Below are 21,279 nucleotides of genomic sequence, written 5' to 3'. Positions count from 1 at the left end.
TTTTGGGTCATTGTCTAGCTTACAGCCTCCAATAGGTTTTATTGCATTACTCTTCTTGTTTATGAAAAGCCTGTCACAGCATGATGCTGCCACTGCAAGGATTTACAGTTGATGTGCACTGTTAGTTTTTCACCATACATAGTATTTTACATTTACAGTTATTATTCCTTCAGTGAGTAGTTGTGTTTGCAAATCAAATTAAGTGACAGAAAAGATGAATATCAGAATTTTTTTTTGTTTTGAAGACATTAATTTTGTCACATGACAAACCTAAATGTAGACATCAAATAAAAAAGTCAGTGCTGTTTCCACAACAACTAAGAATCTTTTTTAATGTTATTTTACTGAGGCGCTTATTATATTTTAACTTAAGGCTTTTCAGATCAGCTCACTCAGCCCCACATGCACACATACATGGAGAAGAAAAACCCTAATATATGCATTTAACAATTGTGGCTCCCTTCCCCTGCAATCAGGCCTTAGTTGCTCTCTAATTTCATGCAGATTTGCGGTGCTTGAGTGATGGCATTTTCAATGAGCAGGTACTCCGTCGAGACCCTGTATACAGCTATGAGTCCCACGCTCCCGCAAAGGCAATGCAGAAAATACATCAGGACCAATTACGATATCAACTTTCAGTGTGATTCCCTTCGCCACCAAGTGCTTGTGTACCAGCCCCGGGCTCTTTCAAATCGCATCTCATCTGAAAGTCTTTGGGGTTTTAATTAAATTTCAGGATAGATGGAATTCTTCATTAGTACCTGATCTGAATAGGTGATTGTGCCGTGTTGCACCTCTTCCCCCCACGTCCCCCCCTGCTCGTCTTTTGTTTTGGGGCTCCGTAAAATACAAGGTTTAGTCTCTCAGTAGTCAGAACCAGAGGCCAAACTAGTGGAAAAATGTTAAATGTGTGCATCAGGAGTATTTGTCTTTTGAGGGTAAAGAAAAAAAAATACACACATATATATAGTTTTTTTGTGTGTGCAAAAAAATTTATGAATTGATTTTGCCTTTATGGAGCATAAATTTCTCCTTTAACAAGTCATGCTGTTGCCACCAGTCTCCAAGAAAGAAAGGGGTATAAAAAAAAAAACAAGTATAATCAGGTCATTACAATCTGTGACAACCAACTTTTGTTTGCTCAGTTATCTTTGGGGAGAACCTGAACGCGACAGCGCTCTCGCAGCACTTGTCATGTAATATTGAGTTGTGACCTTCACTTGAAGTGTTGCCATGTTTATTTACACATTTCTGACAAAACAAGCCACTTTTCATATTAGCTGTCACGGCATACCTGAGAAACAGAGGTGACATGAAAGGAGATTCAAGGCGCAGTTCCCTATATCGTCTGACTGTCACGCACAACATCACACGGAAGTTTGGCCAACAGGGGTAAAGGAATGGTGAGAGCATGCGCGTGTTACACTCAGTTAGCTACAGCGTGTGTGTGTGTGTGTGTGTGTGTGTGTGTGTGCTCGCATTTGCTCCCTCAGAAAACCACAGATGTCTACGTGGGTTCTTAAAATGATGCATATTCTTATCTCATTAATTATACATCCATATGTAACAGACGAGAGGATCTTAGTCTCGGTAAGCGGCACGGGGAATGTGCTGGGAGGGGGGCCAGGCAAAGGGGAGGCGGGGGGCGGGGGGAAGGGCGCTCTTCAAAGCCCAAATGACTGTGTTCCTGCAGGAGCCTGAACCTCCCCCTGTGCACAGCGCAGGGCGAGATGAGACACTCACCAGGACTCGCCCCTGTGATGTGGAGAGGAATTAGGGAAATGAACGTTTTCAGAATATCGAATAATCAGAGAATCATCAGCACCCCGTCAGCCTTCAAAAGTATGGATCCCTTAAGACTCAAGAGACACTTTGACTGGGAGTCAAAGTCTTCCCTCCCATTAGACACAAAGGATAATGAGGTAGCTGCGTTTCCACTATTGTCTTTTTGCTCTCTCACAAGCATGTAAGAGGTGACTGTCAGCTGGAGGTCGTCTCTCCAAATCTGTCATTAGCGGGGCTGATGGAAATCAGTTTACAGCTTTCTATTTTTCCTCCTCAAGATTGCTCTCGTATACAAAATTATGAGCAAATCAATCATATATGTCAATATCCTCATAATCACTAGATGCGTTCGATTTTTCTCCGAGTAAATCTGTCTCTGCCTCCACAGCAGCCCCATCACCTGGCCTCACTGCAGGTAATGACCTGTGACATGATTATGGGCCGCGTGTAAACATGTAAGTGGTTTCCCTCAAGTTTTATTTAAACAATTGACATCACTGCACTCTGATCTAAAGAGGGTCCTGACCTCAGACACACCGTATTAGGCTCTTTATGAAGTATGGGGCTGGGGGACCGCTCTCTGAATCACTGCTGGTCACCTTGGGCGACCTGCATGAAGTGTCTGTCACAAACACTGATGAGGGCAAAGTTCTTTAACCTCTATATCTGCAGATGAAAGAACAGACACTTGTTTTCCAGCCCGACCTGCTCTGAGAAACAGGATTCGTGCAGAAGTGTTAGGTGCAGAGATGGACCGGTCAGGCTTTTCTTGGCTTGATGCGCATTCCCTCTTTTCTGCGAGGTCTGAGCCGCCAGTTTCAATGTTATTTTAATCCTAGAAATATTTCAAATAAAATTTCTCAGAGTAACTCTGAAGCAAACTGAAAAAAGAAAAAAAAAAAAAAGAATTGTAAGATTATACATGTTTTTGCATCAAAGTAAAAAATACTGTAACCTTGATGTTTGGCTAAACTCTGAACAAAGTGTGTCAAAGCACATGTTGTGCTTTGACACACATCACAATAAAACGAAACAATAATTAAACAAAATATTTTATCACATTCCACAGCTTCTCCAAAGTAAAAAAAAAAAAGAAAAATCCAGATCCATTTCAAAACTGGGATGTCGTGGAATTTTGTTGAATGTGTGGAAATAATCTTACATGCATGAGTTTCTCTAACCTTTCCAATGATGTTGCATTGAAACAACAGTGATGGAGAGACTGTGTTGATCACAGAAGCTTTTTTATTTGTCTGGATCTGACACTTTATACATTTTCCAAAACTGTCACATACATGTCAGATCTTTTGTGATTGCATTGCAAAATGAATTTGGTGGGGAAAGAAAAAAAAGTCTTTTAAATTTAAGACCCATTACTAGCTCCTTTTTTTAGAGGGAACTGTATATTTACATCTTGCTTAAAAGCAAGGATTTTCAAAGTAGTTAACAATACCAATCAATAAGAAAGTTTGGGGAGGTGATTTAGTTATGTAGCCAAAGTTTAAAAGCAGAGTTTTAGTTGACAATGCCATGTTAAACTTCCTCTTTAACAAATCAAAAATCAGTTGTGAGTAGGATATTTCTCATAATACATGTGGGTTCTTAAATTGAAATCACAGTGGTCTTAAAAAGCCTTAAAATGAACTTTCTTAAACTTGTAGAAACCACACTTTAAGCGCGTTGTAACTTGTTTCCAGGGCGACACAGACCTTGTTTTTTTTTGCCCGAAAAGTTTGCGTCAGCAGGGATTTGTCGTCACCTCATTCTGGGCAGACATTCGTCTATCCATCAGTGACAAAGCGATATCAGTATTCACCGCAGACATCACGAGGCCAAATCTGAGCTACAGGAGGGAGAGTGAAAAGCATAAAAAGGCAAAAAAATTTTTTTTTTTTTTTTTAGGGGGTGTATCTTATCTCCTCACAACATTAAGGCTGTCTGCGTAAGAGCCCGTCATCTCGTTGACAGCGTGATTATTACCTGAAAAATTATTAAACAGTACCTACGGGCCTTGTTCAAGACAAAGAACTCACATGGGTGTGCATCAATCAAACGTATCCCCTTTAGGTTTTACACTTATTCCCCCCAGTTTAGGCAAATTGCCTTGTTCGCGTGGCTTTGTGTAGCAGAGAGTGACTATAAGGTAGCAAGGGAGCCTGGGGAGCAAAGGATGTTCGCTCTGTAGAAGAGAGACAGGGGTGTGACATGTTTTCACACAATGCCAATTTAGAGGGATTTCACATAGATCAGTTGTCATGTGCTCTCTTAGACCATATAAATGAGAGAGAATGGGAGATCACTAATTGAATTTTCATGGCGGCGTACATGTGTATACTAGACGAATTTCACCCAGTCTTGATAACGAGACTATTGTTCCCCCTTCTTGTCCTGTGTGCAAAAAGGAAAAAAAAAAAGAGAAAAGTGTTTTTCCACTCGCTACACAAGCTGAGTGCATCGGTGTCTCAAGCGTTCGAGACGCTTCAAATACTTTTCCCTTTTCTTCAGCAATCGGAGCTAGACAAACATGCCTCTCAGTCGCTGCCCGGTAATCCAGAAAAAAAAAAAAAAAAAAAAAAAGATAATACTGCTGCTAAAGTGCTAATGAAATCAAAGCCGGTAATATGGTCGGTTAAGCTGCGGATGATTTGAGGAATTCCGCCATTTAAGTGAAGATGATATAATGAATCTACTCTGAATAGAAAGCAATTAAAAGGACAAATTGGTCTGATTAACCTCAAAGTCATCCCACTGCCACAAATGGTTTTTGCAACATTCAAATTATTATTATTAAAAATCTGGAGCAGATTTGCAGTCTTTTTGGCCCCTCTTAATCCTTTTAAATGAAGGAGCGAACTTTTTTAATTTTAGCTGTGACCTTTCCGAAGCATAACCTAGATTTTTCTGCCATAGGAATAATTTTCTCACGTCTGCTTGTGTAGCATGTTAATACTGGTTCTAAGGTCAAAGAGGGGAGACTTCTTCGTATTTAGTTTTTAATGAGTAAGGAATAAAGAGAGACAGACATCCCCGTATACAGCAAGTGTTTTAATCGGGCATATTCACACTTTCTGTTTTGATTAAAAAGAGTTCGGTCGGCGTGCGATGCTTCCTCGTGTTATCAAATCTCCGCCAGATTTAATCTCACCTTCTCTTTTCTCTTTCTTTTCTCCCCTGTCCCTCTGCCGCGTGGCGAAGATGCCTTCACCAGCCGCGTGCTGCAAGTACTTCTGAGGGACGTGAAGTTTGGAGAGACGGTCTCGTATAAGCGCCTCGCCGAGATGGCGGGAAACCCCAGAGCGGTGCGGGCGGTGGGAGGGGCCATGAGGAGGAACCCGGTGAGTGTGGATGACATTGATTGGCAGGCTTCCATCATTACTTAATTTATTCAAGCCAAAAGGGACAAAAATTGTTTTGTTTTTTTGTTTTTTTATCATGAAGCTATCTATTGTGAACAGAATGAATAATAATTATATTAAAAAAATGGTTTGTTAATTATTTCTTAAAAATTTACAAAAGGTTAAACATAGAAGTTTGCAGCTATTTAAAATGAAATATTAATAATTAAAGAAACCCAGATTTAATAATATATTTTTTGACATAGAAATTTTCCAGGAAAGATTATGCTGAAAATTTCCCTTTAGACATAAAAAAATGAAGAGCTAAAGTTATTAAGTCCATATTTAAGGCGCCATTTACAGGTAAAAAATGAAGAAAAAAAAATACAGGAGTTAAATCATTCTTATTATGTGTGATCCACATTGTTAACAGCAGATATGGAAGTTGTCTAATTTTATTTAAAATACTGTACAACAAACTCATTTCTTATTGTTTTTACAAAACACCTTTAAATTATTACTTTTATTAGATGTAAGTACAAGTATAGATTTAAAATCTATACTAAATACTGAGTTTAGTATTGTCTTTAATGGACTTTACTGCAGAGTAACATTGAAAATAATGGTCAATTAGACATGGCGCTCATAAATGGAGCTTTCCAAAGGGTGATTAGCAGAGCTCCTTTCAATTCCACATGACGACTTTTCATGTTTTTGGTTTTTTTTATGACTAAAAATATTTACAAACAGGCAAATTTGTTTTTTTATGGTACACAAGGACAACGTGTACTAGCTGACCTTCCTTCAGAAAACAGTAACAGGTGGGGGAGGAGCAGCGTATTAGTCTATGCAGCTGGAAAGAACTCTGGTCACTCCAGCAGTTTCTCTGGCATCCCATCAAAAAGGCTTTTAACCAGAGGAGCGGTACAATTGACAATTTCTGCATTTTTGAGACTTTGAAACCTCAACCGGGCCTGAGCTGAACACTAACTGGTTCTCAGACCCATTGTTGCTGTTTCAGCTGTCTGCTGAGATGCCATTTACTCAAAAGCAGTTGTGTAAAAGTTTTCCACAATCCAGGATATTGAATCTTAAACCGTGGGTGAGTTCCATCATATGCAATCGGCACCTCCCGCCGAGAGCGGCCGAGGAGTAAAACTACCTACAGCACGGTGTTTTTATTTTTTTTAATTTTTTTTAAGCCCACACCTTTTTGTTCCTGCTCTCTCCTGTCGGTATCGTTCACCGCAAATCTCCGATTCTTGTAGGAAACCTGGTCTGCATCGTTTTACCCACAAATCCACTGTGTACAAAATGAAAGGCCAGAGGGCAAGTGGTGTGTCTTCTTTTGATCAGACCCTTTGATCAAAGCCTGTTTAACTCTGCCCATGTAGTGCTGTGGGCACCACCGGTGTGCTCGGTGAAGGCAGAGAGCACTTCTTATGTTATCTCCTTATATGTTCCATAAAACTCCACGTCGAAAAATTCCGTTGACGCTCCGTTTTTTTCCGTCCGCTGCGGTTTGGAATTTAAATTTGCAGAAAGAAAAATTAAAACTCTGCAGTTTCTCCTAGCAGAATTAGGGGTAAAATCGCACAGTTTGGCTCTTGATGCGCCGCATTAAATTCTCTATATACTTTACGCTTTTCAGTAGCCAGTGGCAATACTGGTATATAGCTGTATAATAGTGCTCAGCCTCATGTTTTACAGACATTTCTTCCCTTTCGCCAGGGAGGCTGGGAGCCTGAGCCCTTAGCTCCTGATTCAGATCCAGAGTCAGATTGTCAGTGTCAATTACTTGTCAGTAGCACTGCTCCACTCGGGCTTCAGCTGTGAAAAGCTCAGTGTGCTCAATCGATCCTCGCCTCTCTGTGGCACTTCTTCACCAGGATTTGAGTATTGATAAGCCTGGCGTAGTGCTCTTTTTCCCCCCTATGTGAAGAGGCAGATCCGAAGGCCTTGAGGGTACCCCGCTCTCCCTCCAAACCCGGGGAACAGTATTGATCCGAATACGCGAGCAGTATTTCTCTGTCTGCAAGGTTAATCTGGGGGCTCAGAAAGTTTTATTGCTGTTGATATGGAAGAGGGCTTAATGATGGATTTTAACCGAAACACACACTGCTTGTCCAACTTTTCGTATGAAGGGAGCGAGAGTGGAACCATCCATTCGGCGCACAGCTCTGTTAAATTAGAGGGGATGCAGCCAGAGTGCAGCGGTGGTTTGGGATTTTTTTTTGCTTTGTTTTTTTTTTTTTTTTTCCTGTTCGTGCAGCTCGAACAAAACGAGGACATCATTTAGAATATTTTAGAAAAAGAGGCGATTCCAGCGGTTCGCTCCGACGATTACCGCTTTTCTTGTTCCGAATCCACAATGATCGAAGTGTTTTAGGCTTGCTTGTTTAATCTTTCTCCAGCCATTTAGTTTACAAAGAACTCGGGACCCCCCTGGCAGTCGTCTGCAACAAGAGTAAACGCTTCACTGACTTCCTCTTTTTAATGATCACAGGGTTATCAGATCTTAATGTTGACACCCTCTCGATTGAATATTCATCCTGCTGGTGTTTTTGCCCATTAATTTTTGATTGCTTCTTTGCTTTTCACTATTAAAGAGTAAAAAAAAACAAAAAAAAAAAACATTTATACCCTAAGACTGAGCCATCATCCTGAATGTGGATTCGCACAGGATCAAACCAAACGGTTGTGGTGTGGCACTTTGTTTTTTTTTATGCAGCCAGAGAACATGAAAAGTGCAAAATGACTCAGGAAGGTGTAGTTCATATCCTCTGCACGTCGAGTGCTATTAAGTCACACGTTCTTGAATTTATCATGCGCACCTGCTATCAAAAATTTTTAATTATTGATTTGCCGTGACTATAAATGCTAAACTGTGACCAAAAACCTGCAATCTGTGGTTATCTGCTCTTTTCTCTTTAATATTTACCTTTGATTTCCTAGATAAAAAAAAAAAATGTATCTATGCAACTTCTTTTTGTTTGTAAATCAAACTAAAAAAATAAAATAAAAATACTGATTAAAGAAAATCAACATCCAGCTGTGAAAAGTTACTCTGACATGAGGAAGTGTTGTGAAATTTATGAGAAAAACAAAACAAAACAAAACACTTCTATTCCCTCGGAGCGTCACACTTCTCCCTGCCCGTCTGTGCCAGGTTCCTCTCCTCATTCCTTGTCACCGAGTCATTTCCAGCTCTGGACAGAGTGGGCCGTACATGAGCGGCAGGGGCGACCATCTCAAACAATGGCTGCTCACCCATGAGAGGCGGAGAGGGGAAGGCTGAAGCATGACAGAGCCCGACTGTCCTTCATTCATTGCGCGCACACACACACACACACACACACACACACACACACACACACACACACAGCACACGCACATGGTTGTTTTCTTTTTCTTTTTTTTTTAAACACAAAACAAGGCTATAAAGTTAGGCATCTTGGCACAAACCGTGGAACAACTGGAATTACTTGGAAACACTCACTATAGTTCTTTCTTTTTTATTTTTTTTTATCTAAGAATAGAGATGCTGCATTGTTAATGCGATACAGAATTGTTGCAGAATTAGATTGTTGCAAAAAATAACTTAAACAGAGAACAGTAGGAATTACAAACATATGCTCCCGTGGGTCCTCGTTGCGTTTGCCAGATAGTGCTGGAATGGTTTTTCTAAAGCATTATTATTCCCTTAAAAATATGTCTCTTGCATTGTTGTTGTTGTTGTTGTTGTTTTTTCTTTCTTTTTTTTTTTCTCTTCCTTAGCAGAATTACTCTTTGTACCTCTCGTCGGTTTTTTAATTTCCTGCCAAGTGAATGCTTTGTTCGACATCCAGTGATAAAGGCTCCGAATTTTATGGCTACAAAGCTTTGTAGTGAAGCATTTGTTTTGTCTTCATTTAGATCTCATTGTTTGCTCTCGCCTTATAATCCACCTAGAGTGGAGAGATGTCTCATGTGTTATATATACTGTACTCTTCCTCCGTTTCGACATGTTTAAATAAACACATTTCAAAACGACAAATCTGCTCTTTTCATCAGTTCCACTTTGTTTAATTTCAGCGCTGGTCTCTCATAAACTGCTCTCGGTTCGGCTCGTTTTTAATTATGCCGCGTGTCTGTTCTTCCCGCGCTGTCTGACTTGTCAGAGCTCCTTCTTTTATTTCTGAGTGGGCTTTTCCATTAGAGGGCAGTACAGAACGGGGAAACAGAAAATCAACATTTCAACCTTGAATTCATCCAGCGCATTTAATCTGTAATTTAAATGTTTATGTGTTATTTTATTATCATCACAACCCCGTTTAATCCCTGCGGGATAAATTATTATTTCTTTCTGGGAAAAAAACAAAAAACAAAACAAAAAGCAGAGAGAGCATGCGGTGATGCGCGTGTTTAGAGAAAACAGTCGTTTTAACTGAATGTGCCTTGAACTTTTACTTTCTGCGTTTTTCTTTTTTCTCTCCCATTGATCCGTTGTTACAGTTACAGTTTGAATTCCTGATTCACCTCACTGTCCTCTGCTCCAAAGTGACCCTAACTCGCTCATAGTTATTCCTCTTCTCTTCAGCCCAGGTAGCCTAATAATCCACCCTCCAAAAATAACCCCGGCTCTAACCTTTACAGAACCAATTCGAGTGGACCCGCCTGCTGAATATATTTGAACTTTTGCTGCATTTTTGAATCTTCTTATCCGCCCCGGCTCCGCGCGGCTGTCTCTCTCACCGCAGCTCGCCGGACTCAGTTATTCTGCCATTGGAGCAGCATCGCAGCGTAAATGTTGAGGCAGCAGACAGGCAGATGAAGAATGAGACTCAGTCTGTGGTTTCACAGAGGGCTAATGATGCCTGTGGTGACTACAGGCTACAGTCAGCCCCCTAACGAAGGGAGCTGTGACACAGCCACAAGGGGTCCCATTTAAGCCAGGCACACTCTGAAGTGCACTGTAAGCACCCTCCTTTTTTTTTTTTTTTTTTTGCTACTGGCCAAGTAAATTCTATGGAATGCCACAAATTTAGCAACCAAAAGCGACTGAAGTCTTTAGAGTTGAGCGGTTGATGTTTAAAAACAAGTCCGGCATCAAAGCGTCAAATATGCTGCCAGTAATTGGTTCTGTAATTTACTCAAAGAGTCCCTCTAACAATCCTTACATCATTATTTCTCAACTTTTTACCATTTTTACCATTTTTTTTTTATTTTATTTTAACCTACCAATAGTTGCGTTATAGTAATATTTGCCTTATTTTGTCATATTTTCACCACCTTTTTTATAGTTCAGGCTCAGAGATAAAAAAGAAAGAATTAGATTTAAAGAGGCTCATCCACGCTGTTAATCTCTGGGAAACCTTTAATTTTGCCCTCATACCTGCCTCCCGTTTCACAAAGAGACTGCTGGAGTGCACGCGCCGGCACGCGGGGGCTGTTGTGCATGTGGGTGCGTGAGAATGTGGCCATGCATGCTGGTGTGTGTGTGCGCACATGTGCATGTCCATATGTGTGTGGGTGAAGTGGATGATATTGAGTCTGACTTCATAAATCACCCAGACACTGATAAACTCCCCATGCACCCACACACCGCTAATGGGCAACCCTTAAGGAGTGTGAGTGTCTCGTGCGGCGTTTGATTCAACATTTATTAACCCCCTCACACACACGCACACACACACGCGCGTCCGTGCGTGTTTTCTCTCTCCCTCTTTCTCTCCCTATTTCTCTCTTTTTCTCTCTCTTTCTCACGCACACACACACACACACGCACACACGCACGCTCACAAGCGACACACACTTATTTGAGCCCCTGAAAGAGTGGGGATACGGTTGGTGGCATCCGTAGCATCAGTGCTGGGTTCTGACCTGGCCGGGCTGTATTAATCACAGCCCTATAGTAGCTAAGATACATTCTGGCTCATACAAGCTGCAGCAGAGACAACAACAACAGCCTCTGCATTTCCTAACATTAGTTTCCTTCTCATAACTTATATCCTGTCTCCAACTCCCCGCTTCCCATCTCATATCCTGGCACCCCTCCTCATTATAGAACAATTTTCTGCCCCCACATCAAACACAAACACACTCTGCACTTCCATCTCCTTCTCTTCATACATGTCGGCTCATAATTCTGCCGTTATCACGACCTGAACCCCTTTGGAACAAGTCCCGACGCTTAGTCCCCCCTCGCCACCGCCACCAACTCCCCCGGCCCCGCCCCGCAGAATTAATGACGCAGCCGCATTGCCGATTTCATAAACAGCCATTCTTCCAGAAGAAGTTTGCGCGCTTGAAATATATAAAGCTACAACTTTCTGGTGCGTGTTAAGCTCAGCTGCAGGCAGCGCGGCCTTGCTGGGGGAACCAGAGGAGGATCCAGCATGCAGATAGGCAGCCTCCAACACTCAGACAGACAGACATTGGGATAGATATCTGGATACACAGACATTAGACCGGGTTTTTTTGGCTGCCGTATCGGGTTTCCTCCCCCAGTGTCTGTCTGCCGGGACGGCCTTTTTCTCGGAGGCCCTGACACCGAGGCACCACACAGCCAGCCACGACAGCTGCCACAGCAGCGTCTAATACCAACACACTCCATGCTCCAGCGCTACTACAAAGAGAACCAGCGTTTTCAAACATGGCACACTTTGATGCTCTTGTAATGATCTTTGTCTGTTGTTTTGAGACAGAAACCAGGAGGACGTAGGATTCGTGTGGTGCCTCCTTTTTTTGAATGTTGGTTTCTTGAGAACAAAGAGACTGATCTCTATAGCAGTAAGTTGAAGACTAAATGAGAGAAAGAGGGAAAAAAAAAAAAAAAAAGCACTCCTCGTGGTATCAGCATGCGACCTTGTGTCAGTGAGAACCCGAGCGTTGGGTTTTTTGGGCTCCCTGATTAGGAACGGCTGACGAATGGCCGTACATTACGTGAGAGCGATTACCTTTGAGTGTGCACATATCAATCTGCGACTGTGCAGCGCACTTGTCAGCGTGGTAAGGAGAGTGTCTCAGCCTGGAGAAAGTGCAGGTCTAGCCTTGGTCATGTTGATGGAGGGGCGGCACTTCAGAGGCTCCAGGACCCCATGGCACCAGTCTCCCCAGTCCCCCAGACAGACTGGGAGCATCTGGGCTCTGTCAGCGCCTCTGGCCCCTGCAGACTCCGATCTATATGACGGGAGAGAGGAGTGCAATGGATCAGGCCGAAGGAAAATATGAGCCAGATTCCTCTGCCTCGTGCAAAAGATATTCTGTGCCAGTAAGCGTGTAATGTGGATGTGAGGCAGCATTAAAAGGATTTTTTTTTTTTTTTTTTTTTGAAGTGAGACTTTGTTAAAAGGTTATAAACTGCTAAAATCCTACCTGTACTAGATAGTCCTGCTTTTGTCTTCCAGATTAGTTTGACCTGCAGGCTAACATGAGACCTACGTGAACTTAAACCATCTTAAAACAACTTCAGATTTAAAATTCATTGTGATTTATGAGAAGACTATTATATAAATTTGGAGTAAATTGTCACGTTTGCATTTGGTGGTTAGTTACAGAGACGCTGATGATTATTTACATGGTAAAAGGAGGTAATAAATTATATGTGTTTCATTTTTACACCACTTTTAAATCAGGAGGTTACTCCGATGAAATAAAATGTTGAAATGACCCGGAATGGGCTGCAAACAAGTTTCCTAAAATCGTCATCTTTATTTATTAAAGCTGTTTTAAACAATAATGTGATTGTAAATGTTTCACAATCCAGTTTCTGTTCTAGCAGCGCCAGAAAGCTGGGGTTAAACACTTTTATAGCAGGTTTTACCAACACCACCTGGCAATATTAAAAACTGAACAGTGTTTAAGAACTCAGTCAGAAATGAGTTTTAAGGATCCAGATGAGAATATCACATTGCAACTTTTTAACAGAGAGCCGATCAACATCAGGGAGACGAGAGACAATGCTTTTCTTCTATTGCTAATCCAACTTTGTAAATGTTGACGCCCGTTGCTTTTACCTTATTTTTCCAGTTGAAAAACTAAATGGTGTTTTAAACAGGCTGGTCATAAGACTTAGATTGGTTGATGGCTTCTATAAGCTTCCCCTAGATTAAAGCGGTTATTTTCTCTGGCCCAGTACCAATGCTGAAATAACCTTTTTTTTTTGGGTGGGGGGGCAGAGTCAAAACTTGTGATGATGGAAATGCAAAGAGCTAGTTCCTTTAACTCATCAAGATCAATGGTAGTTCAACACCTTCTGAATCCATTTTTTGTTTAGCTAACTATTGGTCACTATGTAAATACGCCTCTAATACAAGTTTAAATGTTCAGGATTATCTTCAGCCTGAGAGCTAACGGATAAGCCTCATCATTTAAATGAATAACTATTTTAAACAGAAAATGGCCACTTTGCTGTTGGCTTATCTTAGACTAGCTAGCTAACTAGACTGTTATCTACCTCAGGTAAGATATTAACCACTTATAACATCTCAACAGTATCCCACTTGAAATGTCCTATGTATCCCTTTAAAGGCCCTGATAGCATTAATTTTGCATGGTGTGAAATTGAGGTTATAGATTGGCTCCTAATACTTAAAAAGGCCTGTTTATTAACTGTCCAATTAAGAATTAATTAAAAGCACGTTTCTAAATATGTGCAAAGCTGGTTCTGAGCAGAAACATCAACATGCGTCTGATAGAAATCACTCCAAAGTTCCCTTATGAAAGAGAGTAATGATTTGATCACTCCAAAGCTCTGCCACATGGAAACTGATACACTCGCTCGCCAACACTAATTAATCCATACACTAAATTAGGAATATAAATGGTGGTCCCATTTTAACAAGGTCGTTTTTAACTTCTCCCTTTACACTTTAACGGCGTCGGAAAGGAAAAAAGAGGAGAGGGGGGAAAAAAAAAAAGCACAACTCCTATCAATGCGTTTCGCTTATTATGATTGACGATTGATGATTAAGTCCTCCAGCTGACACACACCGCCAAAGCCGGTGAGTTGGAATTGGATGTGACACATACACAGTTCTGCGTGTTAGGTAATTCGTTGACGAGGGGCCAAATTCATTTATGGAACAGCGGTATTGGCAGGCGTGGACACTCTCTGCAAAAACAACGATAATCACAGAGGTTTGGCGCGGCGTGACAAGGACTCTTCAGGGAAAGGCCCTTACACGCTGCTTTGTTGGCCGTCCCTCCCTAAGATGGAGGGAAACATCCGTTGCTTGGTCTTAAGACAAGAGTTGCACTGGAGAGGGGTTTTTTTTCTTCCTTTTTTTTTGAGTTATAGGTGGTGCTGAATTCAATAAAACGGCTCACACTTTATCAGGTACGTATAGAAATGTACAAAATTGGATTGTGCAACAGTCCTTCCACTTCCTTTTTTTCCCCTCCTGATATTGATGAAATAAAGGGTCTGATAAATCCACTGTAATGAAACATGAGGGGGACCCTGTTGCAAGTCATTTAATCTCTTTCCGCATTCTCCATTTTTTCTGCTAATGAGCCTTATTGACAATCAAACAGAAGCTGTCATCCCCCAGGATGCAACACTCCCAGCCCCTGCGTGTTTGTCATAGTGTCCTGGCAATCAGAGCTGCCTGCACGACCAGGCTGGCAGTTAGTGGTTCTCACAGCAGCGCTGCCTGAAAATGGCACACTTCCTGTAGAGTTGCAGCTGCCACCTCTGCTACTTCCATTACTTTCTATAGCATGCAGATGTTGTATCAACATACCCTGCCAAGGGGACTGCAATAACTGCGAGATTCATGCCATGTTTCAGAGGCACGTCAATTTCTCAAGTGGCACAATTAAAGAGGGAAACACTGTAACAGGTTTTTCACAGGCGCTGAAATCGGAAAAGGGCTTTTTCACTTTTTCACTCTTTTTTTTTTTTTTTTTTTTCAAAGGAGGGCTGTTTCATAAGGGTTCAGAAATCCACCCAATTTTTACTGCCCTCTTCCTGAGTTGAGCTTTTCTGTGAGCCTTTGTGCGGCAGACCTGTTGTGACCCACAGCGGATATGGAAATGGGGCTAAGGTTTTATGGGCCAAACGGATTGGACACACTCGAGCTCAGGGGGCATGAATATTGGATGTTATTTCTGCTCCCTTTTTATGTAATCCATTGCCAATACATTATTAATAGATGATATCATATCCAGAACTATACTGGACAAAGCACTACACAGGACTAGTATGAAAGGAGCTCTATATGCTGGAGACTGTGGCAGAAAATACAGTTCAAGTGATATTATTTTATCACTGCAGCCCTGCATGCCTGTGCCAAGAAATCCACACACTGTAATTTGTAGGCTAAGCGAAGTTCATATACAGTCCCTTGCAAAAGTATTAATACCCTTGAGCTTTTTCACATTTTGTCATGTTACAACCTTAAACTCCAATATGTGTGTGTGTGTGTGTGTTTTGTCTTGTTTTAATCTCTTGATGGGTCAGCATAAAGTAATAGAGAAGTGGAAGGCACATGATGTACACGATTCTAGGAGTTCTGCAAAATAAAAGTATGTAAAGTGTCCTGTGAATAGATCCTCCGTCCCCTTTAACAACTGCCCTCAGAAGTCATATAATTTCAGTAAATAATTTTACTTGGTTGCATTTTGAACTAATATGAATCCAGCTAAAAAAAACAACAACAAAAAAAACAAGGCAGTGTGCCTTCAGGACTGGAGTTAGAAAACATTTGACAATGTTGTAGAGATTTTTTAATGCAGTAGGGTAGTAAAACAATCACCAGAGCTTTGACCGTGTTATGGAGTACTGTCCAGTCAGTAGACTTATAATGGGAATAGTATGGAAGAACTGCAAACCTGTATAATGTTGTAGCTCAGGTACAACTATCTCCACGGTGAAACGTGGTGGTGGGAGCATCGTGCTCTAGGGACGATTTTCTGCAGCTTTTACAGGGAAGCAGGTCAGAGTTGAGGGAAAGCTTGATGGCAAATATATATTTTGTTTATTATTATTTATAAAAAAAGAGAAAGTAATCCTTTCAACCAACTCTATGTTGGTTTATCACGTAAATCCCAATTAAAGACATGGAGTTCAGTTTATATCACATTACAAAATGTGTAAATTTATAGTTTTGCAGGGCACTGTGCAGGGAAAATATGGTGAACGTTTTATTTGCATCAAGGGGTAAATCTGGCTTTTCCTTTCCTGGTTTGAAATGCCCTGAAACATTGATGAAGTATCAAATGACATGTGAATACAAGTTTAATGGACGCCGAAGCACTGGGATATTTTGCTCCTGCTTCTCGGCTGCAGTGAGTGAAGTGGAAATCTTTGCAAGGATTGAAAAGATTTCCACTTTTCACAAGTTTTCCTTACAAAGCTCACTCCCAGAGTACAGCAACAGGGGAGCGGTGTCTTATCTGATGTTCAGAATCACAGACAGGAGGCTGCTCTAATGTGGGACTGTTTTAAAAAAAAAGGACCGGGGAAGATGGGGTGGAGTGGGGGGGTCATGTCTTATTTTGATTCAAATACTGAATTGTTCAAAAAGGTCAGATTTGCTTCATTTTTAAGTTATGGTCTCGGTTCGTACAGTTTTTATGACTCTCAAAAGTGTTCTCCGTCTCGTGCATAAGCTACAGGAGAGTTGCAGCCCTTTTTTTTTTTTTTTTTTTTTTTTCTGCACTCAGCGGTTAAAACAAATCCCCTCTGTCAAAGAGCAAATCCTTAAAAAGTACTCCTCGGCATTGCCCACCGCGCAGAGAAGATAAACCGTCGTCCACCTCCTAGTTTTATGACCTGTCTCGATATTGAGCAACATAACGCCCCCCAAGCATGAATGCAAACGCCTCTAAGTATACAACTTACATAGGGAGAAGATGCGCGGGGTAATATATATTCTCTTTTTAAGGTCAGTTTGAATTGTTTTTTCTCCTGGGAAAGCGCAGGTTGATAAAGAGCAAACAAAACCCTCTTTTCTGAATGCTTGTCCTCCATGGCCTCAATGAAGGTTTCATTCCTTTATATCGTCCAGCCCAATTCCCAGCATGCACGGCCATTGTGGCGCTTTCAACTGAAGCTCTCCATTGACTGGCTCATTGTCCGGTCGCTCTTTTGTGCCGCGCTATCACCGGAGCACAATCTTTCACCTGAACAGCTCAGGAGCTCACAGCCAGGATGTGGTCACATTAAAAAAAACAACAAAAAAAAACAAGCGAGTCACCCACATGGATGCCAGGCTGCGTAATTAACCCGACACTGATGAAGAAATATTTGAAACTTTAAAAACCTCCAGCGATGCTTCTTAATAACGTGGTCATTAGTCATGCTCAGGGTGCCTGCGTCACACAGAAATGTTCAATATTACAGCTTGGGCTTTTATTACTGAGACGACGACTTTTTCTATTTCCCCCCACGACCCCCCCCCCCGCTTTTTTTTTTTTTTTTTTTGAAATATAACAATACACGAGCAGATGTTTGAAGAGTGGCCCTCGGCAACACAAGGCTAGTTAAGATCGATATTGCTTTCAATATTTCTTTCCTTTGACAGATAACCAGTACGGAGGAAAGTCTTGATAAGAGTGGCAACATATGGATGCGGTAAGCTTCGCTTTCTTTTGATTGTGTGACCCCGTGACCCGTGCCTCTGTTTGAGAGCAAGGCAGCCACATGGTACGGTGGGGGTCTGTCAGGCTCTGGTTATGGGGCATTATTGACCCAGGATTTATAAATATTTAATGCACACATTAAGATCATGGTGGAGGGTGGCCATTAGAGTTCTCCAATAAAAGAGGCTCTCACGATGATTGAATGGTGTGGCAGAGCTACTGGCTGTTTGTTGGGTACAAAGAAACCTGCTGAGACTATATATACTGTACCTCCAGCCTGCCTGGCAGGCTTCAGAGCTGTTAAAGCACCCAGCAACTGAGCTAACTTGTCATTTTTTATATATACATTAGACTTTTTTTACCCTCTGATTTTAGTCTTTAAAAAGAGGTTTAGTTAAATTGTTATAAGGAATTGACATGTAGCCTACAGTAGATCATTCTTGGCTTTTTTTCTTTTTTTTTTTTTCTGGTGTTAATCGAGATTGGATGATCAAGTAGATTGGAGTAGTAGAAGAGTGGCAAAACCCAAACTAGTGTCCGATGTCAAAAACATGTTAGTGGTTAAGGCAAATCACATTTTATCATCACGTTTTATTAGGTGGTTAGAAAGTGATTCTTTACAAAGGGAATAAAGGTTGGAGGCGGTGAGCCACCAGTGACCTTCCTGAGTGAAACATGGACTGGAGAACATGTCGGGCTTTTCCAAACTCAGTAACGACCTCAAAGAACAGTAAGGCAGGGTAACAATAAATAAAACAGGGTTCGTATAAACACTGTAATATTTTTTGCTTTTCAAACTGTTGTATTTTGCATAGTTGTTTAAATTGGACACTCCTTACCTCACGAGAAAATTCATTTTCCAAAACAGACTCCGAATTAACTACGGTTGTTGCCGAAGCGAAATTATTGCAAAGAAATATTTTGTAATGCATCTAAAAGACGTTTATTAGCTGTCAGTAGCAACACTTACTGCAAATAAAATACACCCATTTGTAAAAACGGTTAGAGTACGTTTGTTTTTGTATCAGACAGGTAGCTCCATTCTCCATGTAACTAATCACCAGCTTCACTTTAAACAACCCTCAAATGTAATGCAGTTCCAACTAATCTGGTTTTACAGAGATAAAGATGTTAATGGAGTTATTTACAGCAGGTAGGTAATTAGCTGCCTAAAATAATTTAACAGAGCTTCTCTTCAGCAATCCCAATTTTGTGCGTCTGCTTTCTTCGCTGCATTGATTAATATCGAGTTTGCTTGTTTGTTTATTTTTTTACCCCCTAACCCCCCCATCTCCAAAAACAAATAAACAAAAAAAAAAAGCACAAAGCAGAATGCAACGTGACAGATCGAAACCTGTGTATCCGACACAGATAACGCAGGGAGACAGTTGTGTGCACGTTGTTATCAGATGCACCGGGTTATCAGGGAAATTATTTGAAGCCTGCAGAAAATGAAATTGCTGCTTTCGGTGCGTCTGTCCTTTGCACTATCAGCAGCTCCTGGTGGATCTCCTGCGCCGCCGAGATCCGCGCACGCCGGCTGGCATAATAAGCCGCTGATATGCTGATTGCCACTCGGGTTGCTGTCATTTAATTGTGCATTAAAGGCAGACGTGGCCTCGGACAATGGCGCCTTGATGAGAAATTGACATTTTGTGACCTGCGCTCCGCGAGCGCTCAGGATGCCAGATAAGATGCTCAGTTGTTTTTAAGGAGAACCACTGTTCTTCCCTCAAACACTTCTATCCTCCTGTTTGACCCACTTGATGAGTATAGATTTCACAGCCCCCCCGCACCTCCCCCCCTCTCGCCATCCCCCCCTTAGCACTCAAACTATAAGAGGTTCAAAACGATACCAGGCCTTATAGACAAAGGATAACCTTGCTCTTTCAATGTATCGATTCTTTATTAACTAGGTGGCTTAATGCAATGAAATGAGGGATTTGAATGAGCCCCATTTGGGGTGCTTTGAATAAAAAAAGCTTGCACTGTTTATGAATGACTACAATGAACCTTTGAAGCACCACAGATGCAGGATGTGCTCACACAGAGACCAGCAGAAACACATTCAGAATGCTTCGCTGAAAGAATATGAGGAAAGAGCAGTTTTCATCTTTTTTATGGATGTTACACTTTTTCCACAGGTTCAAACAGTTATCTCCATAGCAATGTCTAAATACTACATCTTACAGATGAATCACAGGTTTGGTCCTCGGACGCGTCTACTGTCTTTTGTCTTTTTTTTTTTTGTATTTGTTTATTTGTTTCTTTGTTCCTGATTGTCAGTTTATCTGCCATCCAAACTGGGCTTAAAACTGAAGAAGTCCACAGTTGAGGGGCTATTATGTTTTTTTTACTGAAAATTTTAATAAAACATCACTTAGTCATTTCTGTTTCCATTCCAAATGCTGACATTTTTAAATTTTCTTCCCTGTAAACACATGTAAGCTATGTGGCAGAGTCTTAAGTGGTGAGTAAAAATGACTTCTATACATTCTACAAAACAGGAAAAAAAATAAAATAAAATAAAAATACAACCACAAATGGAGTGTTTTTTTTATCTCCAAGGTCGTCCCTCATGCACATTAGTCTCTATTGGATCTTAACAACTATCATATGGGTCACAAACAATTTATTTGACAATACAACCAACAAAGTTTTCTCCAAAATGGTCTGTATAGATAATTTAAAATCAATATAAAAATAAACAATGAAGTTTGACTTCCCTTTTAAAAAAAATGGACAGAGAGTCTCGACGGTGTAACACAAAAAAGTTTCGAGGATACACATGAAATATATGCACATTGCATTTCATCAAATACAAAAAAGAAAAACAAATGAAGGCAACAGTTCTTGGCTGAATTATCTGTGCTGCATCACTATATTAAGGGCATGACGATTAATACATACATAATGAAAAGCAATATACAAAATTTCAGAGATAAATACATTATTTATAGTTGATATGTTACAAAATTTCCTTCAGTGAGCGCAAGTGTGTATTTGAACAGAAAAATGACAATGACTGACTATATTCCTACATTCTCAATGGGTTTTAATTTTTTTTTGTTTTGTTTTTAAACATTTTTTTTTTGTTGATCTAAAAGAACATGAAAAAGACAGATGTATAAATATTTAGCACAAGTTTGGCAATATCACAATAGTCTACAATTATTTTTTTAACCACATATAAAACACATAAGGGAGTTGGAGCCAAAAGGAGACTGCTCCTCATCAACAAGAAACAGACTTCACAGTAGCCTAGGAATGCATTAATATACAGTGCTAGCAAAAAAGTTGAAAAAACATGGCAAAACACACTTGCTTAAAAGGAAGCTCTAGACGTGGAAGTACATCATATTCATCAACAGAGTAGTGTTTTTGTACACATCAGTGTGCTTGTTGACGTGGAGGATTTTTCTTTTTCACTTTTGAAGATGATTTCTAGCTACAATAAATTACAAAATTTAAGTTAAAATGCAGGAATGAAACATGATACAACATCACCCACCCATCTCCACCCCCCTCCCCCCCCCCCCCCCCCCCCCCCCCCCCCAAAAAAAAAAAAAAAAAAAAAAAAAAAACATATTTT

At 40.8% G+C, this 21,279-nt stretch overlaps 1 protein-coding gene across 2 annotated transcripts in view; it reads left to right on the top strand.

Annotated features, from left to right (window-relative positions):
* The window catches only part of LOC106947701 (methylated-DNA--protein-cysteine methyltransferase), a 30,132-nt gene extending 20,976 nt beyond the window's left edge, over nucleotides 1-9,156 (top strand). For both annotated transcript variants that reach the window (XM_015032885.1, XM_015032886.1), the window contains exons 4-5: nucleotides 4,981-5,120; nucleotides 8,290-9,156. In XM_015032885.1, the coding sequence (XP_014888371.1) occupies nucleotides 4,981-5,120; nucleotides 8,290-8,418 (269 nt within the window). In that variant the 3' untranslated portion in view covers nucleotides 8,419-9,156. The remainder of the gene's footprint in view (nucleotides 1-4,980; nucleotides 5,121-8,289) is intronic.
* The last annotated feature ends 12,123 nt before the right edge of the window (nucleotides 9,157-21,279 follow it).

This window comes from Poecilia latipinna, unplaced genomic scaffold, assembly GCF_001443285.1.
Source record: "Poecilia latipinna isolate Pla-1442-1.1 unplaced genomic scaffold, P_latipinna-1.0 Scaffold252, whole genome shotgun sequence".
Lineage (NCBI taxonomy): Eukaryota > Metazoa > Chordata > Actinopteri > Cyprinodontiformes > Poeciliidae > Poecilia > Poecilia latipinna.
The sequence above is the reverse complement of the archived record's forward strand: the minus strand, read 5'-3'. Positions and strand labels throughout refer to the sequence as shown.